This window comes from Podarcis bocagei, assembly GCF_964188305.1.
Source record: "Podarcis bocagei genome assembly, chromosome: 1".
In the NCBI taxonomy this organism is placed as follows: Eukaryota; Metazoa; Chordata; class Lepidosauria; order Squamata; family Lacertidae; genus Podarcis; species Podarcis bocagei.
In genome coordinates, this window is record NC_138125.1 from 88278212 (window position 1) to 88306206 (window position 27995).

Below are 27995 nucleotides of genomic sequence, written 5' to 3' on the forward strand. Positions count from 1 at the left end.
AGGCTATATCAGTGGCCCTTAAAAAAAGAAGACAAGTTTCTAGCATTTGGGAAAGTAGCTCAGGATTTATTTGTGTATTAAAAGCTGTGGGGCAGAGGGAAGATAGCTGAGCAAAAACTTCAGTGCATTGCATCCATTCTAGTAGCACCAGCACTGTAAATTACGGTATGCCAGCCAGCAAACGGATGCAAATATGTTTAATTTGTTTATTTTATCGAAGTCTCAGCTACCAAAGTCATATGGATTGGGTTCAGAGGAGGTTAAACATTAATGGAACTCAAACCGAGGAGAAAGCAGTTAGGTGCAAAAGGTTATGGAGAGTGGCAACAAGGAGTCACACAGTGCATGTGTTCTCAGAAGTAAGCCCCACTGGGCTCAATGGGGTTAATTCCCTGGTTAATGTGCATACTTGCTACCATAGTTGACCTGTGAAACTCAATGATCTGGGATCACGCTATTGTACGCACACAGCAGGCTTAGAGGTTTTGTTCTGTTTTTAAAGGATCAATTTCATCAGAAGAGTCTATCAACATCTACGGAACTGCCATCCTAGAATAGACTTGTGAAGGGCCAAATGTCTTTGTGGCAACCCACAGCACTAGTGCCACATGTGACCCTGCCCCCAGTTTCATGTGGGTGACAAGGGGAAGGGGGCGTTGGGATTGCAGGAGAGAGAATGAGGATGAACCCACCTACTGCCTGAAATAGATCCCTCTTTCCCCAAAGCAGCCCTTGACATATGTCCTTGACATATGTAAATCCTTCCCATAAAGGAAGGCTATCTACTTGCCAGCCGATGGCAGATTATCCCAAATATTCCAGAGCACTGTGCCATAAGCACAGAACATCTGCACCACAGAAAGTGTCTGCACAAAAATTGCTGCAGAAGACTTAGGAAAGCAAGCCATGTTAGAAGGAAAAGAGGAGTGGGGGGCAACCTTCCCCATGGCTACTGGAAAATCTAAAATTGTGAAAAAAATCCTACCTGACCTAAACATGAGTAAACAGATAGGCCCTAAATATGAGCAAAATCTATCCACTATTCTGAAAAGAAAAATGTTACCAAGATACAGCTCCTCCCCACGCAGCTATCACTCTGATTTTAAGTGTGGCAGTTCTTGATGCCTTGTGCTAAGCAATTCCTTAAATTAGGAGGTGGGGTGAACAACAAGGTGAGATCTCTGCCCCAGATACTGTGTGGTTTCTAATAATAATAATAAATTTTTATTTATACCCCGCCCTTCCCGGTTCAAAAACCGGACTCAGGATGGCTAACAACAAATTTAAAAGCACTTTAAAACACTTAATTATAAAAGCAGCATAAAATACAGTATAAAAAACATGAATAACAATAAAATTCAAAAATAAAAAATCAATTAGATAATCCCCAGGGCTAGCTGGCTGAATTGGTCCTACTTGGGCCAGTGAGGAGGCCAGGGTTGAATTAGCTGTGGGGTCTCAGAGCGGGTGATCTTCATTAAAGGGGAGGGGGAGGGAAGAAAAGGGAAATAAAAGATCAGGCTGAATTCAAATTAAAAGCCAGGTGGAATAGGTCTGTCTTACAGGCCCGACGGAAGGAGGTCAAATCCTGAAGGGCCCTAGTCTCATGGGACAGAGCATTCCACCAGGTCGGAGCCATCACTGAAAAGGCCCTGGCCCTGGTGGAGGATAGTCTGACTTCGTTAGGGCCCGGGACCTCTAAACTATGGTTATTCATGGACTTTAAGGTCCTCTGCGGGGCATACCAGGAGAGGTGGTCCCGTAGATACAAGGGCCCTAAGCCACAAAGGGCTTTTGCATTTCCCTATGAAGTGTCTCACCCTGCCTCTTTTGATGGGGTGGCATATTGAGCAAGAAGGATTAAAAAAATTGTCCAAGATGGGTGACTGCTTTCATGCCTGCATAGTGTGTGTGTGTGTGTAGCATCATGTGGCATGTTTACTTCTGCACTTGAATTTAAGCCTGTGAGAACATCATATGCCTGTGGGTTTGCATATATTATATATAACATATTTGCAGACAGCGTTGAAATATAAAGCCAGTGTGGCAAAGCAGTGTGTTGGACTGAGACCTGTGAGACCATGGTTTGAATCCCCACTTAGCCATGAAGCTCACTGGGGGACCTTAGACCAGTCACTCATTCTTAGCCTAACCTATCTCACAGGCTTGTTGTGGAGGAGGAGGAGAATTATGTATTCCACCCTGAACTCCTTGAAGGAAAGGTGGGATATAAATAAATAAATAGTAGCCCAAGCATATGTTCTAATTTCCTTGTTTCTTTCATCTGTGTTTCTGCAGCTCCCCAGCTGACAGGATGGTGGTGCTACAGAGCTACTGTGAGGGGAACGATTCCCTGGTACGTGCATGGGCTCAGCAGGGGCTATACCCCTGTTTCTACTTCACGCTGGTGCCCTCCGTGCAGCTCAGCGTCTGCATCCTCTTGGGGGCCCTGCAGTACGCTTGCTATGCCCGGTTCAGCCGCACCATGGAGCCAAAGTATATCCCACGTTCCCGCCTGTACCACATCCAAGTCCTCCTCTCTCTGCTCCTTGCACTGCTGCCCTTTGTCACCTTTCTGTGGCAGGTGTTGGGCATGCAACAGCTTTATGGGTACATGGTGCTGTACGCCTGCCTCTCTGCCGCGAGCTGGATCAGCTCGGTTGGGCTGCTCCACCTGGAACGCACCCGAGTTCTGGCGCAGGACCGGATCAGAGGCCATGGTGCCATCCTCCTCCTTTTTTGGGCTCTGGCTTTTGCAGCCGAGAACCTGGCCTTCATCTCCTGGAACAGCCCACTCTGGTGGTGGGGCTTGGAAAACGCCAACCAGAAGGTAGGTCAACGAGGGTTTGGCAACAGGTAGGAGCATATATATACAGTGGTACCTCGAGTTACAAACGCCTCAGGTTACAAACTCCGCTAACCTGGAAGAATTACCTTGAGGTGAGAACTTTGCCCTAGGATGAGAACGGAAATTGTGTGCTGGCAGTGCAGCGGCAGCAAGAGGCCCCATTAGCGAAAGCACAGTTTCAGGTTAAGAACAGTTTCTGGTTAAGAATAGACGTCCGGAACAAATTAAGTTCGTAACTAGAGGTATCACTGTATCCTGGATTTTTTTGGCAGGGTGGTAGAATATTTGGAGATGGGAGAAGATTAGAACCAAATAAACCTGCTGATTTGAACACTTGCTAGTTGTTGCTCTTAAGTGCCAGCCACTGCTTGGCGCCTTCTTCCCAGCCCATTTTTGCTGAGTCACTGTTGTTTGAGCTACAGAAAGCTTTAGACATGAGTGGTGTGTGCTCCTCCCCCTTTCCACACAACCACACATGCGCGCGCGCGCACACACACACACACACACACACACACGAGATTGCTGAATAATTTGCAGGGGACTTTGCCCAATGACTCAGCACAAAGTCCTACCAAAAAGGCTTTCCAGCCACAAGTTGAGATTTCACATTTCTTTACATCGTTAACTAACATCCTTGCCCTCTGGCAATACCCTTTAGCAAGAGACTGGAAAGTAGAGAACTTATTCCATGGCACAGATTCCATGTAACGATTAGGGCCTGACCACTATTCCCCCACCCCAACTGTACAGCTGAATTGCCCACTGTCTACACACCTCCTTATGGGACTCCTCATATTCCAGGGTTTTCAAAATGTGGCTGAGGTTCATGCGAGTTGTAGTCCAAGCACATCTGGAGAGAGCACCTGGCTGGGGAAGGCTGGCAACAGCTCTCCCCCCAGCCCTACCTGGAGATTCCCAGATGGGTGGGATATAAACAAGCTAGTTAAGCCTAGCTTAACTATGGTTTGTTTGAAGATGTGAATCCAGCATAGCAGACTAGCCAAGATTTGTTCTTTTTGGGTGGTTGGTTTGTTTTTGGCTAACAAACAATGTGAAGCCATTTTGCAAGTGGCAGCCTACCATTTTTCGAGTCAAGATGTCATCTCCTTGCGAAGGCCCCTCACTCTTCATCCACAGAGGAACCAAGAACTCACATTTAGGAGCAAATATCCTCCTGCCTTGCCATTCCAGACAGCTTCAGGCTTCTCCCTTTCTACCTCAGTCACATGACCTAACTTCCCCTGCTGGCCATCTGCCCTAACTGCAGGCATCTTCAAACAGGAACAGGCTTCAGGAAGCAACAGGAAGCAAATTCAGCCAAGCCATCTTCACAATTCTCTAGGGGTCAGGACCATCTATCACCAAATGTTCCTTAAAGCTTCTGGGAGGGATTGTATCCTGGGGTTTTCTGCAAGGAATTAGATTACGTGATATAGGATAATTATCTGTGTTCTAGATCCAATGTTTTTATGTACTTGGCAAGTCTTTGGTCAATTGGCTCAAATCATGCTTTTGGCCAGTGAAATGCCTAAAAAGATTTTAAATAATAAATCAAGTTTAAAAATACCGCCCTTGATGGGTGTTTCCCTCTCTCCACTCCAAGCCATTTGACTCTTGGTTTAGATCTTAGAAAGGAAGCACTGCTTGGTTTGTAGCTTTCAGTGGGGAGCAAAGCGGGGCAGGTGGGTCGCTGCGAGACACACATCTGACATGAGATCAACCTCCTCCAGGTACAATTCAGCCTGTGGTTACTGCGCTACTTCTGCACCTTCGCCCTCTTTGCCCTGGGGATAAAGGCCCCAGGGCTGCCCCGAAAACCCTACATGCTGCTGATCAATGAAGATGAACGCGACGTGGAGCACAGTCAGGTAGGTTTCTCTTCTCCTAAACAGCTCAATTCTTCTTCTACGTCTGCCTGTCTCTGTCTATCCTGTTAATTCCACCCCCGTGAACCAGTTGCAGGGTGTGCGGGGAAGGAACTAAAATAGCATTATTGGTGCCAGAAGCACTACTCTGTTAAGAAGAGCCTGCAGCTGCGGTTTCTCTCTTTAAAATAGCTGCCATTTTGAAACAGTATTACAGTTCCACACAGGGGCCACATTCACGCCATATATTTAAAGCACTGTGACTCTAAGCAGTCATGACTCCCCCCAAAGAATTCTGGAGCTGTAGTTTGTTAAGGGTTCTGAGAGTTGTTGGGAGACCTCTATTCTCTTCCCAGAACTACAGTTTCCAGAGTGGTTTTACAGTTAATCCCTGCATACAGATCAGGAGCTTTTAACCAATGATATGACACTGAAAAAAATAAACAGGTGGATGCTGCGTTTGTGGTCCTGGAGCTGCAGTGGGGTGGGTGGGTGGGAGCAGCACCTGTTGAATTTATCCGAATTTTAAAGATGTTAAAATTACAGGAGCCTCAGTGGCTAACCTCTGGATGGAGAGAACTGGCAATGCTAGAATGCACCTTCAGAGTAGATTGCAGGCTGTAGGGAAAAGTTCACCAAAGGTTTGGAAACAAGTGTGCCTAGCTGGTTCAGTGGCACGTAACTTCCCTGTGAGGTGGAGCACTCAAGAGTGCCCTGAGGCAAAACTGTTGACTAACCTTACCAGTGGCCCTTTTGCCATGGACTGTTGGGCTAGTGAGAGATTGAGTACTTGTGTACATTTAGGGCTGTTGTAAAGGTTACAGAGAGGCAAGTTAGATATGGATGTGTCAATATAGTAGGGTGGGATCTGATTTTTTAAAATCAAAATGAATGCCAATCATCTGATGTCCAAGTTGGCCTCTGGGGTACAGACAGATAGTGATCTGGCCTGCTGGGTGGTCCTAAAAGATTCCCCACCGCATTATAGACAAAGATAATACCACAGGGTGAGTGAGTTAAGGAGCTGAATGTTCATTGCTCCCTTTTACACTGGTGGCTAATGAAGGAAATTTTGCAACTGTGCAAAAGAGCTTTGAGTTCTATCTAATATATATTTTAAATGTTCATCGTTGGAGAATCACTTTTGTTGGTTTTAAAAAAGGGGGGGGGGGACTGAAGGTGAATGTGAATAGGCTCCAGCAGGTGGCACTGTGGATATTTCTTGTATATGATCTCTGCACTAATCAATAAAAAATTAGAATTTGCTGCCCATGCCATCAGTGCCATTTCTGCAACCAGAAAATCTGATCTCTGTGACCTGTATCAATTATGCAATTTAAACAGATGTTCACAATGTCTTGTATTAATTCTGCAATATTAAAAATTAGCTTCTGCAATGTATTTGGGTTTGGGGAGAAAATGTGATTAATTAAGGAAGGGGAACCGTTGGCCCTCTGGGTGTTCATAGACTCCAGCACCCCTCAGCCCCAGCCAACATGGCCAGTGGTCAAGGATGATGGGAGTTGTAGTCCAGCAACGTATGGAGGACCACAGGTTCCCCACTCCTGCCATAATAAATTGATGGAGGAGGGCAAAACCAACAGCTGTTTGCCATGACACCAAATCTTGTGAATCTCCTGGAACATCTAGTTGACCACAGAATGTTATACTAGAAGGACCTTAATGGTCCTTGGAGTAATCTGTAATTTCACTTCTTTTGCTGGAATAGCGGCATTTACTGGTGAGTGTCATTATGTGGTTCAAGTACTGTATTCCTATACCACTATAACTGCTTGAGAATACTGGGCCAGATTGGAGGTCACTGTAGTCCTAGCGCTGGGGTGGTTCTGCTTCATACAGTAAAATCTGGACACCGTGGACCCTCTGAATATATATTTCATTTCATTTCTTAAATTTATATCCTGCTTTTTCTTGTATAGGAGTCCTATTCAAACATTTAAAAAAAGATTTTGCAACACTGCGCCTTTCTAGTCCTATTTTTTCCTGAACATTTTCTGCACCGAACTCTCAAGTTCTGTGACTCTCATGGTTTTGCTTCCCTTTCCAGTTGTGTTTACTTGAAATGCTCTCTGTGCCCTTTGCTGAGAAGTGACCATAGCCCCCCCCCATCTTGCTCAGTTGCCCCCTCCCAGGTGTTGGCTCTCATCGTTGCCCAGATGCCATTTGAATAGGTTGTTGTGGTCCCCTTCCCCAAATATTCCCTGCCAAAAAGCAGAGTCCCCTTCCCCTACTCACTGTCCTTTCTGTGTCTCAGCCCCTGCTTCCAGATGCCAGACAGAATCGCTCCACCTGGAGGGATCTGGGCCGGAAGATAAGTCTCCTCATACAGTACATGTGGCCCAAGGGGAGCTACCCACTGCAGGGGCTGGTGATCGTCTGCCTGATGCTGATGGGGCTGGAGCGTGGCATCAACGTCTTCGTGCCCCTCTACTACAAGTACATTGGTAAGCGGAAACGCCAGCTTCCAGAGAGGCATGGTGCTGCCGCCCCTAGCAGAGGCGGATGTGCAATGGGAGAGGGCCTGGCATTAATGCCAGGGGTTTCTCTTAGAATGGGGTTTGGGGAGAGGACAGAACCTCTGTTTGGACAAGTATTCTGAATTGACCAAGAGAGGGCGCCCTGATATAGGCATTGGCAAATGTGCAGAGGACTTACAGGGAAGAGAAGGGGCCAAGGGCAACCTTTGGGGCTGCTTAAAGGTAAAGGGACCCCTGACCGTTAGGTCCAGTCGCAGACGACTCTGGGGTTGCGGCGCTCATCTCGCTTAATTGGCCGAGGGAGCCGGCATACAGCTTCCAGGTCATGTTGCCAGCATGACTAAGCTGCTTCTGGCGAACCAGAGCAGCGCACGGAAACGTCGTTTACCTTTCCGCCAAAAGCCAGGTAGACCTTTGGCTGGATACAGATATTGCAGCCAACTGGAAGCTCTCCAGGGAGCGGGTCCTTATCAAACACTTGTTTCTAAGCACTAGTTTTGGAGGCACTCGCTCAATGTGCAATGTTTGAAGAGGCCCTTAAGCAGCCTGGTTCCTTGACACGTTTAAGGGACAGGCTTGGCATGTCCAGCACAGCATGAGGGCTCAGGGCTTCCAAAGCACGCACCATCAGGGGCGAGAGAATGCCCCAGGGCCTGAGGTGGTGCGGAGCAGCTTATATAGATAATAATTTTATTATTTATACCCCGCATATTGTGCTGGGTTGCCCCAGCCACTCTCCTTGTTGTGGCATGAGGAGAAGCAGTTTTTAAATAGATTCCTTGCCTGGTATTGGAGGCCGACTACCCACATGAGAATAAGCTCTGGTTGTTATTATTATTATTATTGTTTTAAATACTGGGACAGTGTGCTCAGAACATGATCTCTTGAGGTGGAACCAGTCATAAGAAGTAAACAGGGCTGTTGATTCCCCGTTGCACTGACTGACCACGTTGCTCCCGATTGCTCTTGCCCCTTAGAACTAGGGTGGACAGCCAGTGTGGCCCCCAGACCTCTCTACTTGGCCCTCAGAACTTTCCCCTAGCCAAGCCCCTCACCGGCCCTGCAATTCCCAAAGTGTTGTTGCCTGTCTGGAATATGTCCTTGAACTCTGGGAATGCCTCTTGCTTACCTGGATGGAGGACAGAGAAGTGTGTGTGAAGAGAGCGGGCTGCTGTACAAAGCTAATATTTACATTTGTTGCCCAGCCCACTTTTGCCTCTGGCTCCGCCCAGCACTAGCATGTGGTCCAGGGAAGGTTGTCCAGGAAGGAATGCAGCCCTCGGGCCCTCGAGGAACCTCAAGCCTTGTGAAGAAGAAAGAGGCAGTGCACTGAGGTTGAGGGTGGGGGGAGTTCTTTGCTGTACCACTTGGGACTGCAGGGGTGGAAGTTATTATTATTATTATTATTATTATTATTATTATTATTATTATTATTTATACCCCGCCCATCCAGCTGGGTTTCCCCAGGCACTCTGGGTGGCTTGCAGCATATCTAAAACATAGCAAAACATCAAATATGAAAAACTTCTCGATACAGGGTTGTCTTCAGATGTCTTCTAAAAGTTATGTAGTTCCTTATCTCCTTGGCATCTGAAGGGATGGCGTTCCACAGGGAGGGTGCCACTACCAAGAAGGCCTTCTGCCTGGTCTTACTTCTGAATGGTTTCTCTCATAAAAATAGCTGATGATAGAAGAAGGCGAAGGGAGTTGTATTGCCTCTCCCCAATATGCCAGTTTAAAAAATCTGGCACCCCCTCCTGCTCGCAGTCTCTAGAATGCTGCCATCTCATTTTTGCAAACTAGGTAGAGCAGGAATTGCTTCCGCCCCTGTGTTTACATTCCTCCATTCGGCCCCATTCTTCATCAAAGCCTTCTTGTTTCCCTTCCTCTACCAAGCTTGACTCTCCCTACACACCTCCAGGATCTCATCCCTGCTCTCCTGTGGCTTCCCTCCTTCCCTCCCAGGCCAACCTTCTTCATCAAACTTACATTTTGAACTTTGTGGGGCAGGATGCAACTTTCCTGTTTAGGAACGTGTTTAATAAGAGTAGAGGGAGACTTGCATTTCCAACTGAATCTGCACAGTCATATGGCATTAGTTTGGGGGATTGGGAGAAGACTTTGGTACAGGAAGACTCGGGGAATTTAGTGACGCTCTTGGATCTCCCTGAGGCTTCTGCCCTGAGCCCTGTGGTGACCTCCTATCTTGCTTACTCCCAGACTAACTCTGCATTGAGCCTCTGGGGTGGGGGGTTGGGGAAGAGGTGGGCAGGCCGTGGAGGAGGGGCGCTGCCTTTGTTAGCAGAAGCCGTTGGTGTGTGCCAGGTTCCCATGCCCCGGTGGGCGGTGCAAGTGCCAGCTCAGGGCAGCTATTGAGAGGTGTCTGAATAGGGGAGGATGGACTCCGGACCTGCCTTTCAGCCCTGACTTTTAGACTTTACAAAGGAGTCATTGCAGGCGGGAGGCATGGAATTGCAAACTGCATACCAAATCGCTCGATGGGAATGGATTCAGGAGTGGGGGAAGCTCTCTGCCCTACATGCTAAGCAGCTGCTGAGCAGATATATTCTTCTCCGTCCCACCTGGGGGAGATGGGTGCACCCTCCAGATCTCAGCCAGATCGCCTAGCCTGCCAGCAACCTCGGCACATCGAGCTGCTGTTTCTGCCAGTCCTGGGCCCAAATGCTCTTACCTGCAGCATGGACTTAAGAACAGGGGCAAAGCAGTGCTCCATCTAGCTCTGTGATGGGCGAACCAGGCCTCTGTCAGGCTGCTATATATGGCCACCGAACCCAAGGTAGCTTTGCTGCGCTTTCCTTCTTGCCATTATTGCCAAGGCATGGAAGGAGGTGCAATGAAGCAGAAGTGGGTGGAGAGATGACACACCTCCAAGTCTGGGATTCAGTCTGGGAGATCTGGGTTGAAATCCTACCTTTGCCACGGGCCCGTTGTGTGGCTTTAGCCGCCTCCTTGTTGTTCGTCCTCAGTTCGCTGTGTTGCGGAATGGGAACAGCCTACCTCGTGGTAGTTGCGTAGAACAAAATATTGCAAAAGAGTTATTTTTAAATGAAAAGCACCCTGTGGGTGATATGTAATAACAGCAGCGAGGTCTCTGTTCCAGGTTGCCCGTCCTCATTGCCTCCCCCCCCCCCCGCAAGGATGCCAACCTCTCTCCACTTGTGAGAGGATCATTTCTACCTGTGCTTGGGAACAGGGTGGATTAACACTCTCCACCATGTGCTGGGTAAAGCAAGTTGGGTTGTGGGGAAGGGGATCCTCCCCCCCCCCATGTAGAGAGAATGAAAGGCAAAGGAGGGGCACTCCCAGATGGGGTCACCCACCCTGCCAGTTAGGATTACCCAGCAAAGTGCCGCTGGCGGGGAGCAAACAAGGAGCCTTTGTGTCCTCTGCCTGGTCTCCCAGCAGCCCAGCAGTGGGGTGGGAGGGGTGGGATCTTTGTGGCTGTGTGGTGCCTTGAAAGAGAATAAAGGAAGCCAGGAGACTCCACCGGTGGTGTCTTTCCCAGCAAAGGATGGGGCAGGACGAGTACGAGGTATGCAAAACAAGGAGGGGGACTATCAGAGGAGAGCTCTGTGTCAGGAGAGCAGGATCCGACCCAAAGTGGGAAGCTTTCAGGCTATAATGCCTGGTAGGGTTTGGCGGGCGCTGGGGGCGTGAGGAAACCCCAAAGCTGGAGGATACAGGAGTGGGAGATGGCCACTTTCCACTCATCGAGCTGTGTGCTGCCTGTCCATCACAGTCCAAAACTGATGATGAAATCCCCCACCCACCCTAGCCTGATCCAAACAGTTTTGCTCAGGCTTTTGCCTGCAATAATACCTCTTCCCCACCCCGCCTGTTCTGTGGCAGCCCTGCCTCCTCCTAAGGCAGCAGTGCCCTATAGGCCTGGGCAGCCTATGAGATTCAGGGGATGAGACTACAACAGGTAGGTGTTAGGCATTTCCTTGGCACTCATCGATACAGCCACCATTCTCAGGCAGGAACGCAGGGGGGCTAATTGTAGGCATTTTTTTCTTGATCTGCTGAGGTAGCTCTGTCCTTCTCCATCCAGGCCAGCTTTGAGATCTTTGTTGCCTGGGCACAAAGATCAAGTTTCATGGTGCTTTCCCCCCAAAAATAGCAGTATTTCAGTATTTGGGACCTATTGCCTGGGGTCAGTGCCCCACTGTATGACTGTGCATGGCTTGAGACAAAAGCTGGCGTAAAGAGGTGTGCCTTCAGCATTCACCCAAAGCTGTGTAATGAAGATACCAGACTCACCTCTGTGGGGAGGGAGGCGCACAACTTAGGGGCTGCCACAGATAATGCCTTCTCTCTGCCCCCCCCCCAAGTTTTGAGGTAGGATGAGAACTTCCATGCATTTACTGCATGTATAACACAGGGCTCCCATGATGTCTTTGGGGATCAGTTTCTGTGGGCAGCATCTTGCTGGAAGCAGTGTCAGAGCCTAGACTCAGAATTCTTCTTCTGAGTTCCTTCCAGCAGAAGTCTGGAGCGTGTCAACAAGAGACAAGGCCTTTTCAGTGGTGACTCCTCTCCTCACAACCCTTCATTCCCTCCCTTCATGGAACGCTCTCCCCAAACAGACTTGGCCACATGCCTTTTCAATGCCTGGCAAAACTTTTATCTTTCCCCAGACATTTCATTCTGCTATTTTTGTGGACTTTTCCTGGCTAGTTAATTTTAATAGTGATTATGTTTAGACATTTTGTGCTGTAACTTGTCTCGAGACTATTTTGTATGAAGCAGAGTCACCAACAGAATTAAGGCAAGGGTGGGGAATGTTTTCCAGACCGAGGGCCACTTTCCCTTCTAAGGGCCACATCTCGGTGGTGGGTGGTGCCGGGGCAAATGTGGGTGGAGCAGTGCAGATTGTACCTTTGTACAATAGTCTAGCTTCTACAAACACACACCCCTTTCTGTCCTCCATCTGGGCAGCCAAAGCATTATCAGAGCTTAAGGGCACATTCCAGCCAGGCAAAAACACCCAAGGAGGGTGCAAAGCGGATCCAGTATGTGTGTGATACCGAGAGTGCCTGAGAGCCACGTAGAGAGGCTTGTGGGACTTCATTTGGGCTCTGTGCTACCCCTTTGGTTATGGCCTTCAAAGTGACTATTGTTTCCTGTCCTCCAGTGAACGATCTGACGACAGGGGCTAGTTGGCGTATCCTTCTTCAAACCGTCTGCATCTATGCGGCCCTCAAGTTCCTCCAGGGAGGAGGTGCTGGTGAGTCAGTTGTTGTGCGTACACACCCGCACATGTGCGCTTTGGCTGAGGCTGCTTTGGGATTACCTTCGCCATCCGTTTGTGCTTTCTCTCCATTTTTAGCCTTCCTGCATACTGAGAAAGTAGGTGGTTCTGTTAATCCGTTGTGAGGAGCGTGTGGCCTTTTGGATGACGTTGGACCAGAACTCCCACTGTTCCTGGTCACAGGCCATGCTGACTGGGTCCAACAGCAACTGAAGGGCTACAGCTCCCCCACCTGTCCCAATCTTGACACCCTCATGAGCCCCCAGCATTCAGTAAATCCCATAGGCCCCTAAGCATAGACCCTTGGGCTGTTTTTTGTTTTCTTTTAATTTGCAAACAAATATACTTCTACATACCCAGGAGTCCCCTGCCTGCTCCCAGGAAGGTATAGTTGGCAGTGGAGAACCAACCATCCTCAGCTCCAGCAAAAGCAGCCCCTAGAACAGTGACATTCAGAGTGAACTTTGCCTGCGCTCAGGGATGCTTGAAGGCTCCAAGGTAGTTGCAAGGCAATAGAAGCCATTTGCCAGATCCTTCTGGGTTACAGTTCTTGTTTAAGGTGACAGCGGTAGGAGGCAGGTGTTCAACTGGAAGCAGCAGACAACCACAGGAGCCAACTCCCTCTCTTCTTTCTCTAGGCTCCACTGGCTTCATTAGCAACATGCGCACTTTCCTGTGGATCCGCGTGCAGCAGTTCACCAGCCGTGAAATCCAGGTCCAGCTCCTCAGGCACCTCCACAGCCTCTCCCTTCGGTGGCACCTGGGTCGCAAGACGGGCGAGGTGCTGCGCAGTGTCGACAGAGGCACTAGCAGCATCAACAACTTGCTCAGGTGTGCTTGTGGGTCTGGCTAGTGGGGGGCTCTCCATCACTCCTGGCTCAGGGGTGCCTGCACTCACGTGTTTTCTCCTGGCGATGTTGGTGGCCCTTGCATGCCGTGTGACCTTGCCTATCATGTGACCTGACTTGCCCCCCCCCTTTCTATCCGGCAGCTACATTGTCTTCAGCATCTTTCCCACGATAGCCGACATCATAATTGCGATTGTGTATTTCACCACAACCTTCAGTGCCTGGTTCGGCCTTATCATCTTCCTCTGCATGAGCTTTTATCTCGGTGAGTGCTTGCAGCGGGGGACCCCAGGAGGTAAGGTGGCCGGGGAGAAGGTTTCCACCACTGCAGCTACTCTAGAAGCCCGTTAGCATGCCTTTCACTTGACAGGTATTTGGGATTGTAGGGAGAAGAGCGGGCCAGGAAGATAAGGGAGGTGAGAGTGGCTTGGACTGGTGGCGTCTTGAGGTGGGCTAAAGTGTGGTCCTGGTTGGAGGTGAATTTGCGGAGTTCTGGGCAGCTGTGAGTAAGGTTGTGAGAAAGCGAGAGATGGGATCTGATGGGGGAGACTGTAAGTGTGAGTGGAGTGGTCTTCATTTGTTACATTTGTGCCCAGAAACATATTCCCAAGACTGATATAGTATAGGTGAATTGCATCATCATTTATGAGCAATGTGATCAGGTAATAAAAAAGATCTTTTGACAATAGCAGCATGCACAAAAGCAAGAGAATAGCTTCTGAGGATTGGCTTCTGCTCTGGTGCTTTATCATAAAAAGCAGCAGTTCATACAGCTGAATAAAATTCACAAGTTTTATCTCAAATACAAATTAGTGTACTGATAGTATTGCTCCTGCAAGGTTAAGCATATACTTTTGGGTGTTAAAAGTTGTGTTACAATCAAGCAGATTTTTGTCCTGCATGATGGATTCACCTTAGTGCTCTCCAGTTTACTAGCCATCATTAAAAAAAATCTACAAAATACCTGGTGTAAGGCTTAGATTTTATGTTTTAACCTTACTTTTGAGTCATTTTCAAGGTTATTTTCAAGGGGCTATTGAATTATTGCAGCAAAATAGCATAGGTGCTGCTAAAAATCATGCCAACTCATCATTGGCAAGCTCATTGTGGCATGATTAATTTGGGGTATCTCTGAAGTAACTAAATTGACAGATAAAGTTACTTTGAAGCAATGGCTTAGGTGTTTCTGTGGATGTGACTGAAAAATGGTTTCCGTTCATTCTGTGTGGGAATACTCAATGTGTAATCCTGTAAGTTTGCATTGACATTTGTGGTGATAATAAATGCTTGAAATGGATCATAAATTTGCTTGTATTTGAGAAATAGTTTTTGTCTGAGTACGCCTCAGTGATTCCAGGCCTCTCTTTTTCTCCATAGCTTTGACTATTATAATGACTGAGTGGCGAACAAAGTACCGCCGCGAAATGAATACCCGTGACAATGAAGCCCGTTCCCGAGCTGTTGACTCGCTTCTGAACTTTGAGACGGTATTTAAACCCCCGCCCTAGTGAGCCTAGTGTGAGGGGAGAACAAGGAGTAGCAACAAGCCATTCTGGGTGGTTTACTGCCTAAAACAGCTCAGGCTCCAGGTTTTAGTTGAGTAGAGCAGGACATCTGCCGGCTGATCTGAAGCTGAATCCCCAGGTTGGGTGAATGTCTCTAGTTTGTGGAGGCAAGCTAGAAGACTCTAGCTTCAAGTGGAGGTGGCCTGGCCTGGCACTGCCTCATCCGTGTCATGATTTTGTTGTAGGTAAAATATTACAATGCCGAGAACTATGAGGCTACCCGCTTCAATGATGCCATTGTCAAGTACCAGGTATGGAAGGACCAGGGTGTGGCAACTGAGCTTGCATCTTCCATTATCTTTGGGGTACACTGTCTGCTCCTCCTCTTCCCTATTTCTGCTCCTCCATGTACATGGTGTATGTGTTTGTACTGCTGGCTGTCTTGCAGTGGAACAGGGGAAGGCAACTGGGTGCAACAACGCCCTGCTTTGTGGAGGTAGGAGGGTTCGGGGATCTGCTGGGTGCTCTCTGTGGGCCGCAGGGTGGTTCTGCAGTGGCCCACTTTCTTCTCTCCTCCTGGCAGGTCTCCGAATGGAAAGTCAATGCATCACTGGCACTGTTGAACCAGACCCAGAATCTAGTGATCGGGGTGGGGCTGCTGGCCGGATCCCTACTGTGTGCTTACTATGTGACCAAGAAGAGGCTCCATGTAAGTCCTTGCCCACTGCAGTGCCAGAGGGGCATAGATGGTGCGGGCATCTCTGAGTACACACATCTCTGTATATTTGTGTGATTTTTATCGTATGTGTGTGCTTTCTATTTGGTTTTAAATTGTAATGCTTTGTATTGTAACCTGCCGTGGGACATTAGGGGGTATGGTGGGTAATAAATCTAATTACTATTATGAATAATAATACATGGAACCTGTAACTAAGAGCCAGGCCACATGTCACTCTTTCTATGTGGAGGCAACAGCATGTGGAGCAGCTGCCTACATGGGGCTTCCCTCACTACAGGAAGAGTTTCCATATTGTTGCCAGCCAGCCCCACAAATCTAGGAGTGGCTTGGGCCTCCTCTACAAATTGGGATCACTCTGCTTGGAGAAATGGAGAGCCACTCTCCCCGTTGTTAGCTGCCAGGCAGAGTCCGCTGGCCTTCCTGAGGCAAGGGAAGCCTCTGCAGAGGCCCTGAATCGCTTTGTGGAGTGTTCTGACGCAGCTTGAACTAGAGACAGACAGACAGAAACAAACAAACACAGGGGCACATGTTTCTCAACACATCTTGGGGGGATATTTGCAGTCTGTTTTTCGGTTCTGTGAAATGCAACAAAGGCAAGTGAGCAGGAGAGAGGCTGCAAGGAGAGCTGTGGAGGCGGACAAGCTTGCGCCACCTAAGAACCCAAGAGTGGAGGTTGCAGGACGTGGTCTGGTTAAGTTGTGGGAAGGGAAGGCTGGGGGGGGGGGGACATAAGAGCTTGGCAGTTTCTCAAAAGTCTTTGTGAAGGGCTAATTAGCCTTTGCTGAATTTCAAAGTTGTGTGGAGACCGAAGGGTCGCAGCGCTCAACCCATGCTGAGAAAAATGGGCAGCCGAGGGTGCACAAGCTTAAAATGAAACCAGATTGGAGAGCTAGACCTCTCTTTGAGAACAAAAGCAATCACAAGCAAGAGGCAAGGCTGGAAAAGGTTTGTCACCAATTAAGAGATCTAAAGGGGAGTGGGGGGGAACCTCACCAAATGGGAGCTAGTTTCCACCAACATCAGAAGAAAGAGACCAGCATGTTTTGGGTTTGTACTCCAGATGTGAAAACACACATTCCCACATGGAGTGCACTCCTAATGATGGTGAGAGAACAAGGATGTATATACTGTATATTAAAGTGGGGAGGAGGTAATGGAAGGGATGCAGTATTAACACATAAGATGAGGGAGCCCTTTCACTCTTAGATCTAAGGCAAGTTGAATATGAATGACAGGAAAACAGAGCTTGGTTAAGTATAAAAGAAATCAATTTGAATAATAGACTTTGCCTTGGCCACAGTGCTGGGCTTTAGCCTGCAATCTGGCCTGTTTGCCCACTGTATTTGTGGTTTCATGAAGTCCTGCAGATGCAGTACTCTGTCAGGTGCACGTTGGCTCTGAAAACTAGGTTTAGGTCTGAATTGCACAGAGGTTCCACAAACAGCCAGCTCAAACCGGATCTGTAACGGGCCCCGCCTTGCACGAGCGAGTTGAACACAATCTCCCTGGCAGCACAACAACAAACATCCTATCTTCCTTAGCCGGTTTGTTCCTAGCTCTCATGATTCGTTGGGCCATGGGAGGAATGTGTGTGTCAGAGTTTGTAGTAGGCTTATAAACCAAAGAGGGGCTTAATGGGGCTTTCGTTGGTCAGGGAGCAAGAATTTATGTGCTGCACGAGTCTTTGACCTTTATCAGCCTTTATCATTCTGCTTCACCAGAATCACCCAACAACCAGCTCCCTCTCGGATGCATGTAGAGTTACGGCTGACTGGGCTCTAATGGTGGGCTGTTGGACTTGAGAAGTGTAGTGCAAATTTATCGCAATACTCTCTCAGAAACATACCTTATATCTGAGAGGGAAAATTGGGCACTGGAGGAGAGAGATTGTGGGGGGTGGAGGTCCAGCTACTGTTTTGCTTTCCCTAGTAAGGGGTGAGGGATCTCTAATGCAGTTTTGTACAAAGACTTGAAGAGCTGCTGGACTGTTAAAAACAAGACGATAAAGTCCACACTCTGCCACAGGGAGACATCATCATTTTGGCTCTGACTTGCATCTCTGTTCCCTCCAGGTGGGCGATTATGTTCTCTTTGGCACATACATCATCCAACTGTACACCCCACTGAACTGGTTTGGCACCTATTACAGGTAACCTACTCCATAGGCTATTTTGTTCCGTAGTGTTGGTTAGGCATTTTGAGAATGCAGAGAGGAGTGTGTTGATGAAATTTGAGGGACTTTGTCCACACACAGAGAGATTGCAAAATTGGACAGTGTTACATGAAAGCCTGTTCAGTGCAGCATCTCTATGCTGCTACCTCCCAGACTGAGGTTTGCCTAACAGTAAAGTGCCACCACATAGAGGGCTACAAAATCTGTGTCTGAAGGAAACCATAATCCATAGAGAAAACCACTTGTCAATTTATTGTTGTACAGAGGCTGACGAGGTAATGTGAAGCAAACAGATATGGAGACAAGATGTGAGAAGCCTTAACCAGAAGGAAAAAGGAGCACGTAGACTGGTTTCTGGAATTAAGACTTGACTTTAAACAGCAGATTAAATCAACCAGGCCTGCTATCCCATAAGACAGAAAACTCCCAGGGAATGTATTAACTCTTTACAGATGCATCAAATGCAGGGCAGAGCCCTGTTTGAGTTAGGGCATCATAGGCAGAGAACAAGCAAATGTCCATTGCCCCTTAATATTTTGCTTGAAAACTATAAGGAGGATTTCTGAATATGGTGAGAGCAACGAGCCCCCCTCCCTTTTTTAAGTGGGACAGATATATTTCTGAATAGAAACTCAATACCAGAAGAGAAGGGCTATGTAAGATGAAAATTATACGGTATGGCTGTTTGCACATTACAGTAAAATGGTTCACTGTAAATGCACCTAAGAGGACTCCTTTGCTCCTCCGGGCTTGATTCTTGGCCTACATTTTGAACAAATAAGAGATTGCAGTTCATTTTGCTCTACTGTCAGTACGCCAAGAAGAAACTTTGGCTACAGATCATGGGAATGAAACAAATAATCATCCCTGGTTTGTTCATAATGGTAAGCCAAGGATTATGGTTTGTTTAGGAGGAGAAAATATGGTGCCGTTTTGCTTGTGCACAGAAAGTCTTGCTGTGACATGCAAATGTGGCCTGTATCCAGCATGTATTAAATATATTAAAATCATCATCATCATCATCATCATCATCATGTGACTGGCTTTCTCCAGCCACTCTGAGCAGCTTCCACCATATATAAAAACATTAAACGATAAAAAGCTTCCCTATCAGAGCTGCCTTCAGATGTTTCATAAATGTTATTGCTCATCTCCTTAACATCTGATGGGAAGGCATTCCACAGGGTGGGCGCCACTACCAAGCAGGCCCTCTGCCTATGCCAAGTGCAAAATAATGAATAGAATATTAAATTCAATACTAAATTGATTTCTCAAAAGCCAAGTCAGTAATGAGCCACATTTCCCTCATACCACTATATTGAGCCAAACTCAAAAGTTTCTCTCATTGGTGCAAAGGTGATCCCTTTTGCATCATCTCTTTACAGCCCTAGCAACAAAGATAGAACACCATAAAGACTAACAGTCCTAGGAAGTTGAAATAAGACTTGAAAATGAGGCCTGTGTTTAGTAACTGTGTCATGAGACGTTCCCCCACCTCCAAAGAGTTTGGGTTGCCCCTTAGCCTCTCCATCCTCTGAAGTATGAGAGATGGTTACAAAGGAGGTGTGATATCATTTAGTGTGAACATGTGTTAAAGGTTTGGGAACATTTGCTGGTGGGGGAGGTGTGACAGATGGGGTTTGCTTTCATGCTTGGGGTCTAATTGATTGCCATATTTGGAGTGCAAATACATGGCTTCCCCAGTCCCTTCTCTTTCCTTACCAGAGAAGAGAACTAGACCCACACCCACATCAGTGACACCTAGCAGGGGGTGCCCAAAGGGCCCAAGCCTCAAGTCTTTTGTCCCATGCACCCTAGATCTCATCATTATCAGTTTATTGGTATGCTGCTTTCACACAAAACTACACCCAAAGTAGCTCAGAACATTATCAAATGAACAATAAGGCTAACATTTCAAAATGCATTAGGATAGATAGATGATAGATAGATGATAGATAGAGAGATAGATAGATAGATAGATGACAGATAAAATATCAGTAAGTACAAAACCTCAATCCATATGTAACATTGTATAAAAACAATGCATTAACCTAACCTAATTTATTAACGTGAGCTAGGCAACACTGAATAAAACAATATGAATAAACTAACATAATAAAATAATAAACTAAACAAAAGTGAGATCTTCAAAAACTTTGCTTACAGCACCACAGCTGGGGGCACTTACAAAGTGCAGTCCTGGTGAAATGCCCAGTCATTTAAATTTGCTCAGAGGCAGCTTAAATACATATACATTAGCACAGGGGTCAGCAAACTTTTTCAGCAGGGGGCCGGTCCACTGTCCCTCAGACCTTGTGGGGGGCCGGACTATATTTTTTTTTTGGGGGGGGGGAATTGAACGAATTCCTATGCCCCACAAATAACCCACAGATGCATTTTAAATAAAAGGACACATTCTACTCATGTAAAAACATGCTGATTCCAGAACATCCGTGGGCTGGATTTAGAAGGCGATTGGGCCAGATCCGGTCCTGGGCCTTAGTTTGCCTACTCATGCATTAGCATATGCAAATATTATTCACATTTGTGCCATGCACCCTTGCCTCCGAGTGCTTTTTAGTAGCTTAAGCAGTGCCCACACTACCTGACCCTGGGTGGTCCAATGGAGTCTCTTTCTTTTTCAGAATGATCCAAAGCTCATTTATTGACATGGAGAACATGTTTGACCTCTTCAGTGAGGAGCAAGAAGTGAGTTCAGGCCACATCTATGCTGCTGTGAATAGCTGCTAGCTTATGCTCTCTTAGATACCTCTTCCCTTCCCTCCAGCAACTTAAGGGGTTTTTTTTGGAAGTGGCTTCTCTCTGATTGTTCACTGTCTGTGGACTGGGTGATAAGACAGAAATGGGAATAATGATGCTGAATCCCTGTTGTGCTCAAGCCCCGAAATTCAAAGGCCACTGTGTGCTTGGAAAACAAAAGGCTATTGCTCTTCACACAGCTTGCAATTACTCTACGGGGCTCATGCCTTCAGAGTGTTGCTATGATGGCCATGTCCTCTCAGGGAGTATGTTTCTCTGATTGCTCGTAATATTTGCGGGGAGGGGGATTTTTGGCATAATGTCCTGCATGCAAACCACACCCTCTACCCACTGACCCTACACTCCCCCCCTTCCAGGAGCTCCTTTGCTTCTGCACACACTAGTTAGGCCCAAGACCATGCATGATGTCACAGATTTGTTTACCTGCAGGTGAAGGACGAACCAGGTGCTGCAGACCTTCGGTTTTTGGCAGGACGTGTGGAATTTGAAAATGTCCATTTTGGCTATGTGGAAGGGTAAGGGGGAAGGTCCAGAGAGCTGGGTGGGTGGGTGGGTGGGTGGGTAGTGAGTCAGGAAAGCAGAGGGTGGAGAAGACAGTAAAGAGATTGTGGTAGGTAACGGGCGGAGCGGATGCTCAAAGGATGAAGGAAAATGTGGTGGGCCTCAGCAGAATGTTGGAGATGCTTTTTGTTCACTTTCCTCACAGGAGGGAAGTCCTGCGTGATGTTTCCTTCACAGTGATGCCTGGGCAGACCCTTGCACTGGTAAGGAGAGAGTTCTGCCTAGAATGAACGGCGTTCCCTCTTTTGATTCTGCTACAATGGGAGCAGTGGCAGGCCCCACGGAAGGGCCCCCCCAGTGCTTTCCCCTGCTTACTCGTTCCTCCTGCTGGCTGTACCCATATTGACCCTTCCTCGCCCCCCTCTCTTTGCCCAGGTGGGACCCTCTGGCTCAGGAAAGAGCACCATCATTCGCCTGCTCTTCCGCTTCTACGATGTGTGGGGAGGCTGCATCCGCATTGATGGGCAGGATATCTCCAAGGTAACGAGGCAATTATGTTGTGGCAATAGGAGAGGTGGGATTCACCTAACCAGCCCCCTCAGTGGAAGACCTGCACAAAGACTTCTTTCCCTCTCCTTCACCCCACCCCACCCTGCCCCCTGGAATTAGCTTTGGGGGTGGTGGTCAGGAGCACCCCTAGTACAGTGGGGAGGGGGAGAATAGTTCCATCTGGCAAGTAGCAATGCTTGCACAGATGAAGTGAATGGAAGAGCGCAATGGTGAAATCCTCATGAAGGCTTCATTAGTGAGGTGCCAGAGTCTTCCAGCACGGAATGGAGACAAGGCTCTTGGCATGATGAGTGGGAGGAAGGAGGCGTCACCCAAAGGAACAAGCAGCTGGCATCCTTGGAATCATGTTCTTCTGCTTAAAACAAGGAAGGGGAACCTCAGTCCCAGGGCAGCCAAATCTGGCCCTGTGCACTTCTCTGTTTGGCCCTCAAAAGTCTCCCCAGGCAACAACTCTTCTCCTCAGGCCATATCCTTCATTGTCTTTTACTTTGCACCCTCCATGAGTGTTTTTGCCTGACTGGAATATGTCCTTCGACTACTGAGAAGATATTTCTTGGTTGCCTGAATGGACAACACAGAGGGGAGTGTGGGAGTGTGTGAAGAAACTAGAGTATTGTGGAAAGATAACATTTAAATGTGTTGCTCGGCCCACTTGCATCTCTGGCCCTGCCCGCCATTGCCATTTGGCCCCCAGGCTTAAAAGGTTCCCCCACATTGTTCTAAAGGGCTAAAGAAGCCCTTGAATGGCTCTGCCACGTTCCACTTGCATACACTCACTCACTCACTCACTCACTCACTCAGGCACATACATTTCTCCTTCTGCTCCTCAGGACTTTTCCTGCCCCAGCCCAGATGCTTAATTCCTGGTTTCTGCTGGTTGCCCCCAGCAAAGCAGAGACGTGTGATTCCATTTAGGGACGGATGAAAGAGCTGTGCTTGGGAAGGCACAGCTGCAAACTGCCTCCACCTCTCCTCTGGCCACCCAGGCTCACTGGGGGAACTGCTACAGGATATCTGGGGAGAGTCCTAGGTGCCCCATCTGGGTGCCAGGATTTCATCAGGGTCTGAGGTTGGCGGGCGGGGGGGCGGGGAGAGGATTGAAGGGCAGCTGCTCTTTTCATGTCTGCTCCAGCTGCTTGCTGTCTGCTCTTTTGAAATGTGTGGTTCCCCTAGTCTCCCCCACTAGGGTTTTTAATTTTTTAAAAAAACCTATCCTGCAGGGTTCTTATTTTCACTGGTCATTGGAGCAAAATATCTCTAGGAAGCAATGGATGCTGATATGCAGGGTAGATGGCACAGGAAACAAGTGTGTAAGAGTGTGGAGGGAAGCTTGAAAGATACATCCCTTCCCATGTTGTGTGTGCGCACACACTTCTTTTCTCCCTCTGATCAAACCATTCTCCCCCCACAAACCTCTACCTAATTTCCCCAAAATAGAAAAACATGTTTATCAAAAGCAACAGAAGAGCAGGTGTCCACATCACAAGTGGTGATTTGCTCATTCAAAGTGCCTTCAGCTCTTTGGATTAAAAAAATGACTGTGTGACTCTCATTTGCCATCGTCTACCTTCTCTAAGTTCTACCCTGGGATTTATGTTACTGGGCCCTCTAGACTGGTGACTCCTTTTGCGGGTGTATTCTGCAGCGTGTTGCTATAGCGTATTCGCAGTAGATTTACTCTGGACTGTACACACATCATTTATTCGTCGTTCTGCAATGCTTCCCCCGTTGCCTTCAGGATGGGCAATTCTTGCTCTACGGCGCAACGAAAGCAGGACAAAGGACAACAACCCAGAACATGAAGAGTTTGAAAAGTTACATGATTTCAGCAGGAAACTACAGGGCATGGACCAATGGGAACTGTAGCCCTGAAACGTTTGCAGGTGTTATGGAGAACAAGATCATGTATGAGCAGTGGCGGAGCTTCATGCTCTGGCACCCGGGGGGGCGGAGAGCAGGCGGGGGCAGGGCTGGCGCGCATCCCGGGGATGTGGTGTGCCGCCCACAGGGGCCTGGTGCACGTCCCGGGGGCGTGGCATGCTGCCTGCGGGGGTGTGGCACCCAGCGGGGGTGGGGGGGCAGCCAAGATGGCACCCCATCGGGATCACACTGCCAGGGGCGGTGCGCTCCCCCCGCACTACTCTTCCTCCGCTAGTGTGTATGAGCAGAAGTCATCTCATCAAAAATGGACAATAAAAGAGGGCATTGGGTTGGATGGTGGCTGCTGTCTAATTGGGAAATTGCCCCCACTTCAAGGTGTGACATCATGGTTGTTCATAGTGACAAGACCCACCTTGCAGATGCCTCAAGCTAAACTCTCCATAAGGCTGTGATAACACCACACTGCTTTGGGGAGGGTGTGTGTGTGTTTGTACGCTATTCCTAGCTGGGCAATGTCTTCCTTTCCCTTCTCTCTGCCCCCACTTCAACCCACCCATTTCCCTTTCCCCACAGGCCAAGCAGGCTTCGCTGCGCTCCCACATTGGTGTGGTGCCTCAGGACACTGTCCTCTTCAACGATACCATTCGCAACAACATCCGGTATGGACGCATCGATGCCACCAATGAGGAGGTGATTGAGGCGGCGATCGCGGCTAATATCCATGAACGCATCCTCACTTTCCCCGATGGTAAGGGGCTGCTTGCCACCTTTGGCTTATGCTTGCTGTGCCATCAAGCTAATAATATACTCTGCAGGATGCTGTGAAACCCAGGATGCTACAATCTGGATGCCTCCTCTTCTGCTGCAGCTCACTGGTGGAGCACTTGGCCTCTCCAGGCAGGGCTGAGACAGAGAGGCTCCTACCTGAGTGAGACCCAGGAGAGCAGCAGCCAGTGAGTGCCTTCTCTCACTTGGCCAATGGCCAGTGAGGGCAAGAGGCACCAGACTGGGGAAGGCAGGTGTGGGCAGTGCTGAGCTAGAGGGCTTCCTCGTTCGGCAGCTTCCTGGGTTCTTATCTGACCGGAAGGACCTGCCCCTGGCTCTTACCCTCTCCCTCTCGGGGTCCCCCTTACAGACTCTGCTCATCTCAATGGGTCAAATTCAGTGGGATACGTGCACAGGGAATGAGTTCACTTCCCACAATGGGACTTTTCCTTCTCCCCCAGCCCCATACACTCCTGGTCCTTCACACACACACTGAACCCATCACAAGGGTTCCCCCAACTCTCCAGAGCATATTTTGGGGGCAGGCAGCATGAGGAGAGGGGAGGAAATTCTGTTGTGTGAGTGGACGTCACCCAACACACACAACTTAGTGGAATCCTATTCAATGTTTTCTAAAAGCTTTTTTAGCTCTTCAGTTAACATGAGCAAGGTCTATGACAGTCCAGACTCCCACCCCAGAAACCCTGTAAGAGCAGTTGATAGAAGGACCTTTGGGCAATGAGAGCAATCAGGATTGGCTTCTGAAACTAGATATTCAGAGTTTGTCCCATCCCTTCCTGTTTTAAAGCGCCCCGGCCAGTAGACTTTGGGTTTGCTAAAAGTGTCTATATCAAATCTCCCTTGGCAGTAGACCTGGGAGGTGTAGCAAGATGCTGTAAGTGGCCAAAGGAACCAAGGCACTCTCAGTGCCTGACCAGCAGAAGTCACAGGTAGTCACTCTCTATTACACAGCATTTGATTTTGCTTTGTCCACTTGTACCTGGCAGGTTATGATACACAGGTTGGCGAGCGAGGTCTGAAGCTGAGTGGAGGGGAGAAGCAGCGAGTCGCTATTGCCCGCACCATCTTGAAGAACCCCCAGATCCTCTTCTTTGATGAGGTGAAGAAGGCAAATAATCAAACACACACAGAGCAATCTCGGTTTTCCGATTGCTGGTCCTCACGTTGCCAAAACGCTATCAGCCACACAAAAGGGGGGTGGGGGGGACTTGGCATGCTCAGGAGAACCACCGAAGTTTGCATTAATACAGAAATCATTTAGGAATAAGCAAACAAAATCTGAAGGAGGAGAGCATGCCAGAAATAACTGAATTAAGGACTGAGCGTACAAAGTCAGCACAGAATGCTGACTGACCGTTGGGGGATTGGAAAAATGGGGTGTGGGTGAGGAAGGGAACTGGAATGAAGTGACAGGAGCCTTGGATAGAAGCCTTCCCAGTACAACGTTGCCGGTCCAGTTTCTTCCATCTATTTCTGAAATTTATGGATGTGTGGCTCTCCTTATGTAGCCAGAACTATGCCACCCGTGCACAGGAGGGGAGGTATCAGCTTGCCTGGAGGAGACCAAGTAGGTTTTTTGGGGGGGGGATAACCATAAGGGAACAAAAACAAAACACCTCAAAACATGCTCAGTGGCAATAAATCCTGGCTGACTGTTTGGGTGAGGAGGGATGGACTGAAGTATCCATTTCATGCTGCAACATTTTGTTGTGGGTCACACTCATTTCCTTGTTCCTAAAGCTAGCCTTCATCTGCCCTTTGCCCCCTTCCGCATATGCTCTCCTTTCTTGGAGTTGAAACCCTGGAAATGGTTGGGAGAATGGGTAGCACTCAGCCTTCCTGAATCTGGGAGCCTCCATTCACCGCCACGATGCTATTCAGCTACTTGGAGACCTTCTTTACCATTTCACCTGACCCAAGGGATCTTCTCTGCCATTCTTGGCAATCAGTGTCAAGAGTCCCCAACCTTCATCCGCCCACTGCTTTGCCTTGAGTTTGCAACTGATGTTCTGGTACATTTTGAACCTGTTTCATAATTGCAGCAGTTTTAGAACTGTATAATTCTATTGTTGTAATGCACTCTGGGATCACTTTCAGGCCACATCAGCGCTGGACACCAAGACTGAGAGGAATATCCAGGCATCCCTGGCTAAAGTGTGTGCGAACCGCACCACCATCATCGTAGCTCACAGGTATGGGCAAGCATCCTACCACAGGAGCTTTCTGTTCAGGGCTTCAGCATAACAGCAGCTAGAGGGATGCTGCAGCCTTCAGAAGAGGAGAGCCTAAATACTAGTTCCTCACTTGCATCGATTTCTCCAGGCAGACTCCTTTTCCCTCTCTGGGGAGCTCTAACGGGGTGTGTTATACTGAGAGTCCTGAGCTGGGGAGGGATCACTACTGCATTCTGCCCTCTTGATAACAGCTTTGGTGGTTGTGCTCTCTCTGCAGGCTTTCCACGGTGATCAAGGCCGATCAAATCCTAGTTATCAAGGATGGCCGAGTGATGGAGCGAGGAAGGTAAGCTCTTAGCCATGCCCAGTGCTAAAAATTATAAAGTAAGATTTATAACCAGCAATCCAGCCAAGGATTTTTTATTTTTATTTTTGCAATCTGTATAAGTTATGCAGATCGCAAGCCCTTTAAGGCCGTCAGAGTTTTACAAGCAGAATGGCCACAGAGTTTGGCTGTGTATCTTCAAAAGGATCCACAACGAAGGCGAGCAAATTGTGGGTCTGTGGATGCTTCTGAGGGACGAAGGGGGCGTACCTGGCATGGAGCCTTGTGAAATTAACTCTCTCTGCCCCTTTAACAGGCATGACCAGCTAGTGGACAAAGGTGGCATCTACTCTGACATGTGGCTGCAACAAGGAAGTGACACGGAGGTGGAGAGCAAGATCAGTGCTGAGTCTACTGCAGAAAGCAAGGCCAGTGCTTCGACCAAAGCAGGAAGCGAGGAAGGCTCTGCCTATGCAACCAGTGAAAAGACAGAGGAGAGGGAGCAGGAGGGGGAGACAGAGGAGGGAGAGGGGGAGACAGAGGAGGGAGAGGGGGAGACAGAGGAGGGAGAGGGGGAGACAGAAGAGGCAAGCACAGAATCATAGCCAAGCAACGAGAACTACTGAGCAGCTGACAGTGACAACAGCAAATCCTGCAAGGATGTGGCTTCGAAGCCAAAAAGACAGCAGCTGCCACCTCTGCTGTTAGATTTCTGAACCTCCTCTGTATGGCATAAAGGGGGAAATGCTCAGGCACCCAAAGCACACAGATGATCCACCAAGTTAGCAGTGAAGCCATGGAGACCAAACTGGAGGAAGACTTCAGGCTGCGTACGGTTCCCAGCATGCAGTTCTTCATGAGCAGGACCTGCACGTAGTGCTAGAGCAACTTCAGAGTATATTCTCCAAGCTACTGCCAGCATTCCTGGGAAAGCTGTTGCTTGGTGATCCAGGTGTATTATCAGGGAATTGTGAAAGGGGTGGGGGGTGGGGGGAGGCAGGGACCAGGGCTGCCTTGCCCCACTGTTCTCCCCAGCAAAATGCCTTCCCTTGCAAAGATGAATGGAGTGTGGAGGTGGGGGGCATGCGTGAACATTTGCCAGGACTTTGTATACAACCACAGAGGGAGAAGCCTGCAGAATGGCTGTGTGTGTGTTTTTGTAAGTTCTGATTTTGAGGTGTCCCATTTTAATTTTCATAAACTCAAAAAAGTGTTTTCAGATCCCTGGA

The 27995-nt window shown here is 48.4% G+C and overlaps 1 protein-coding gene across 1 annotated transcript; it reads left to right on the forward strand.

Moving 5' to 3' along the window:
• ABCB6 (ATP binding cassette subfamily B member 6 (LAN blood group)) lies at positions 1-27987 on the forward strand. Its single transcript, XM_081189148.1, has 20 exons — positions 1-165; positions 2299-2830; positions 4579-4716; positions 6989-7178; positions 12367-12459; positions 13122-13314; positions 13475-13596; positions 14709-14818; positions 15082-15147; positions 15420-15545; positions 17648-17724; positions 20394-20457; positions 20959-21044; positions 21236-21293; positions 21466-21570; positions 24055-24229; positions 25254-25366; positions 26365-26459; positions 26719-26787; positions 27083-27987. The coding sequence occupies exons 2-20, from the start codon at positions 2315-2317 to the stop codon at positions 27369-27371; spliced, it is 2685 nt and encodes an 894-aa protein (XP_081045274.1). The 5' UTR covers positions 1-165; positions 2299-2314; the 3' UTR covers positions 27372-27987.
• Positions 27988-27995: the final 8 nt, after the last annotated feature.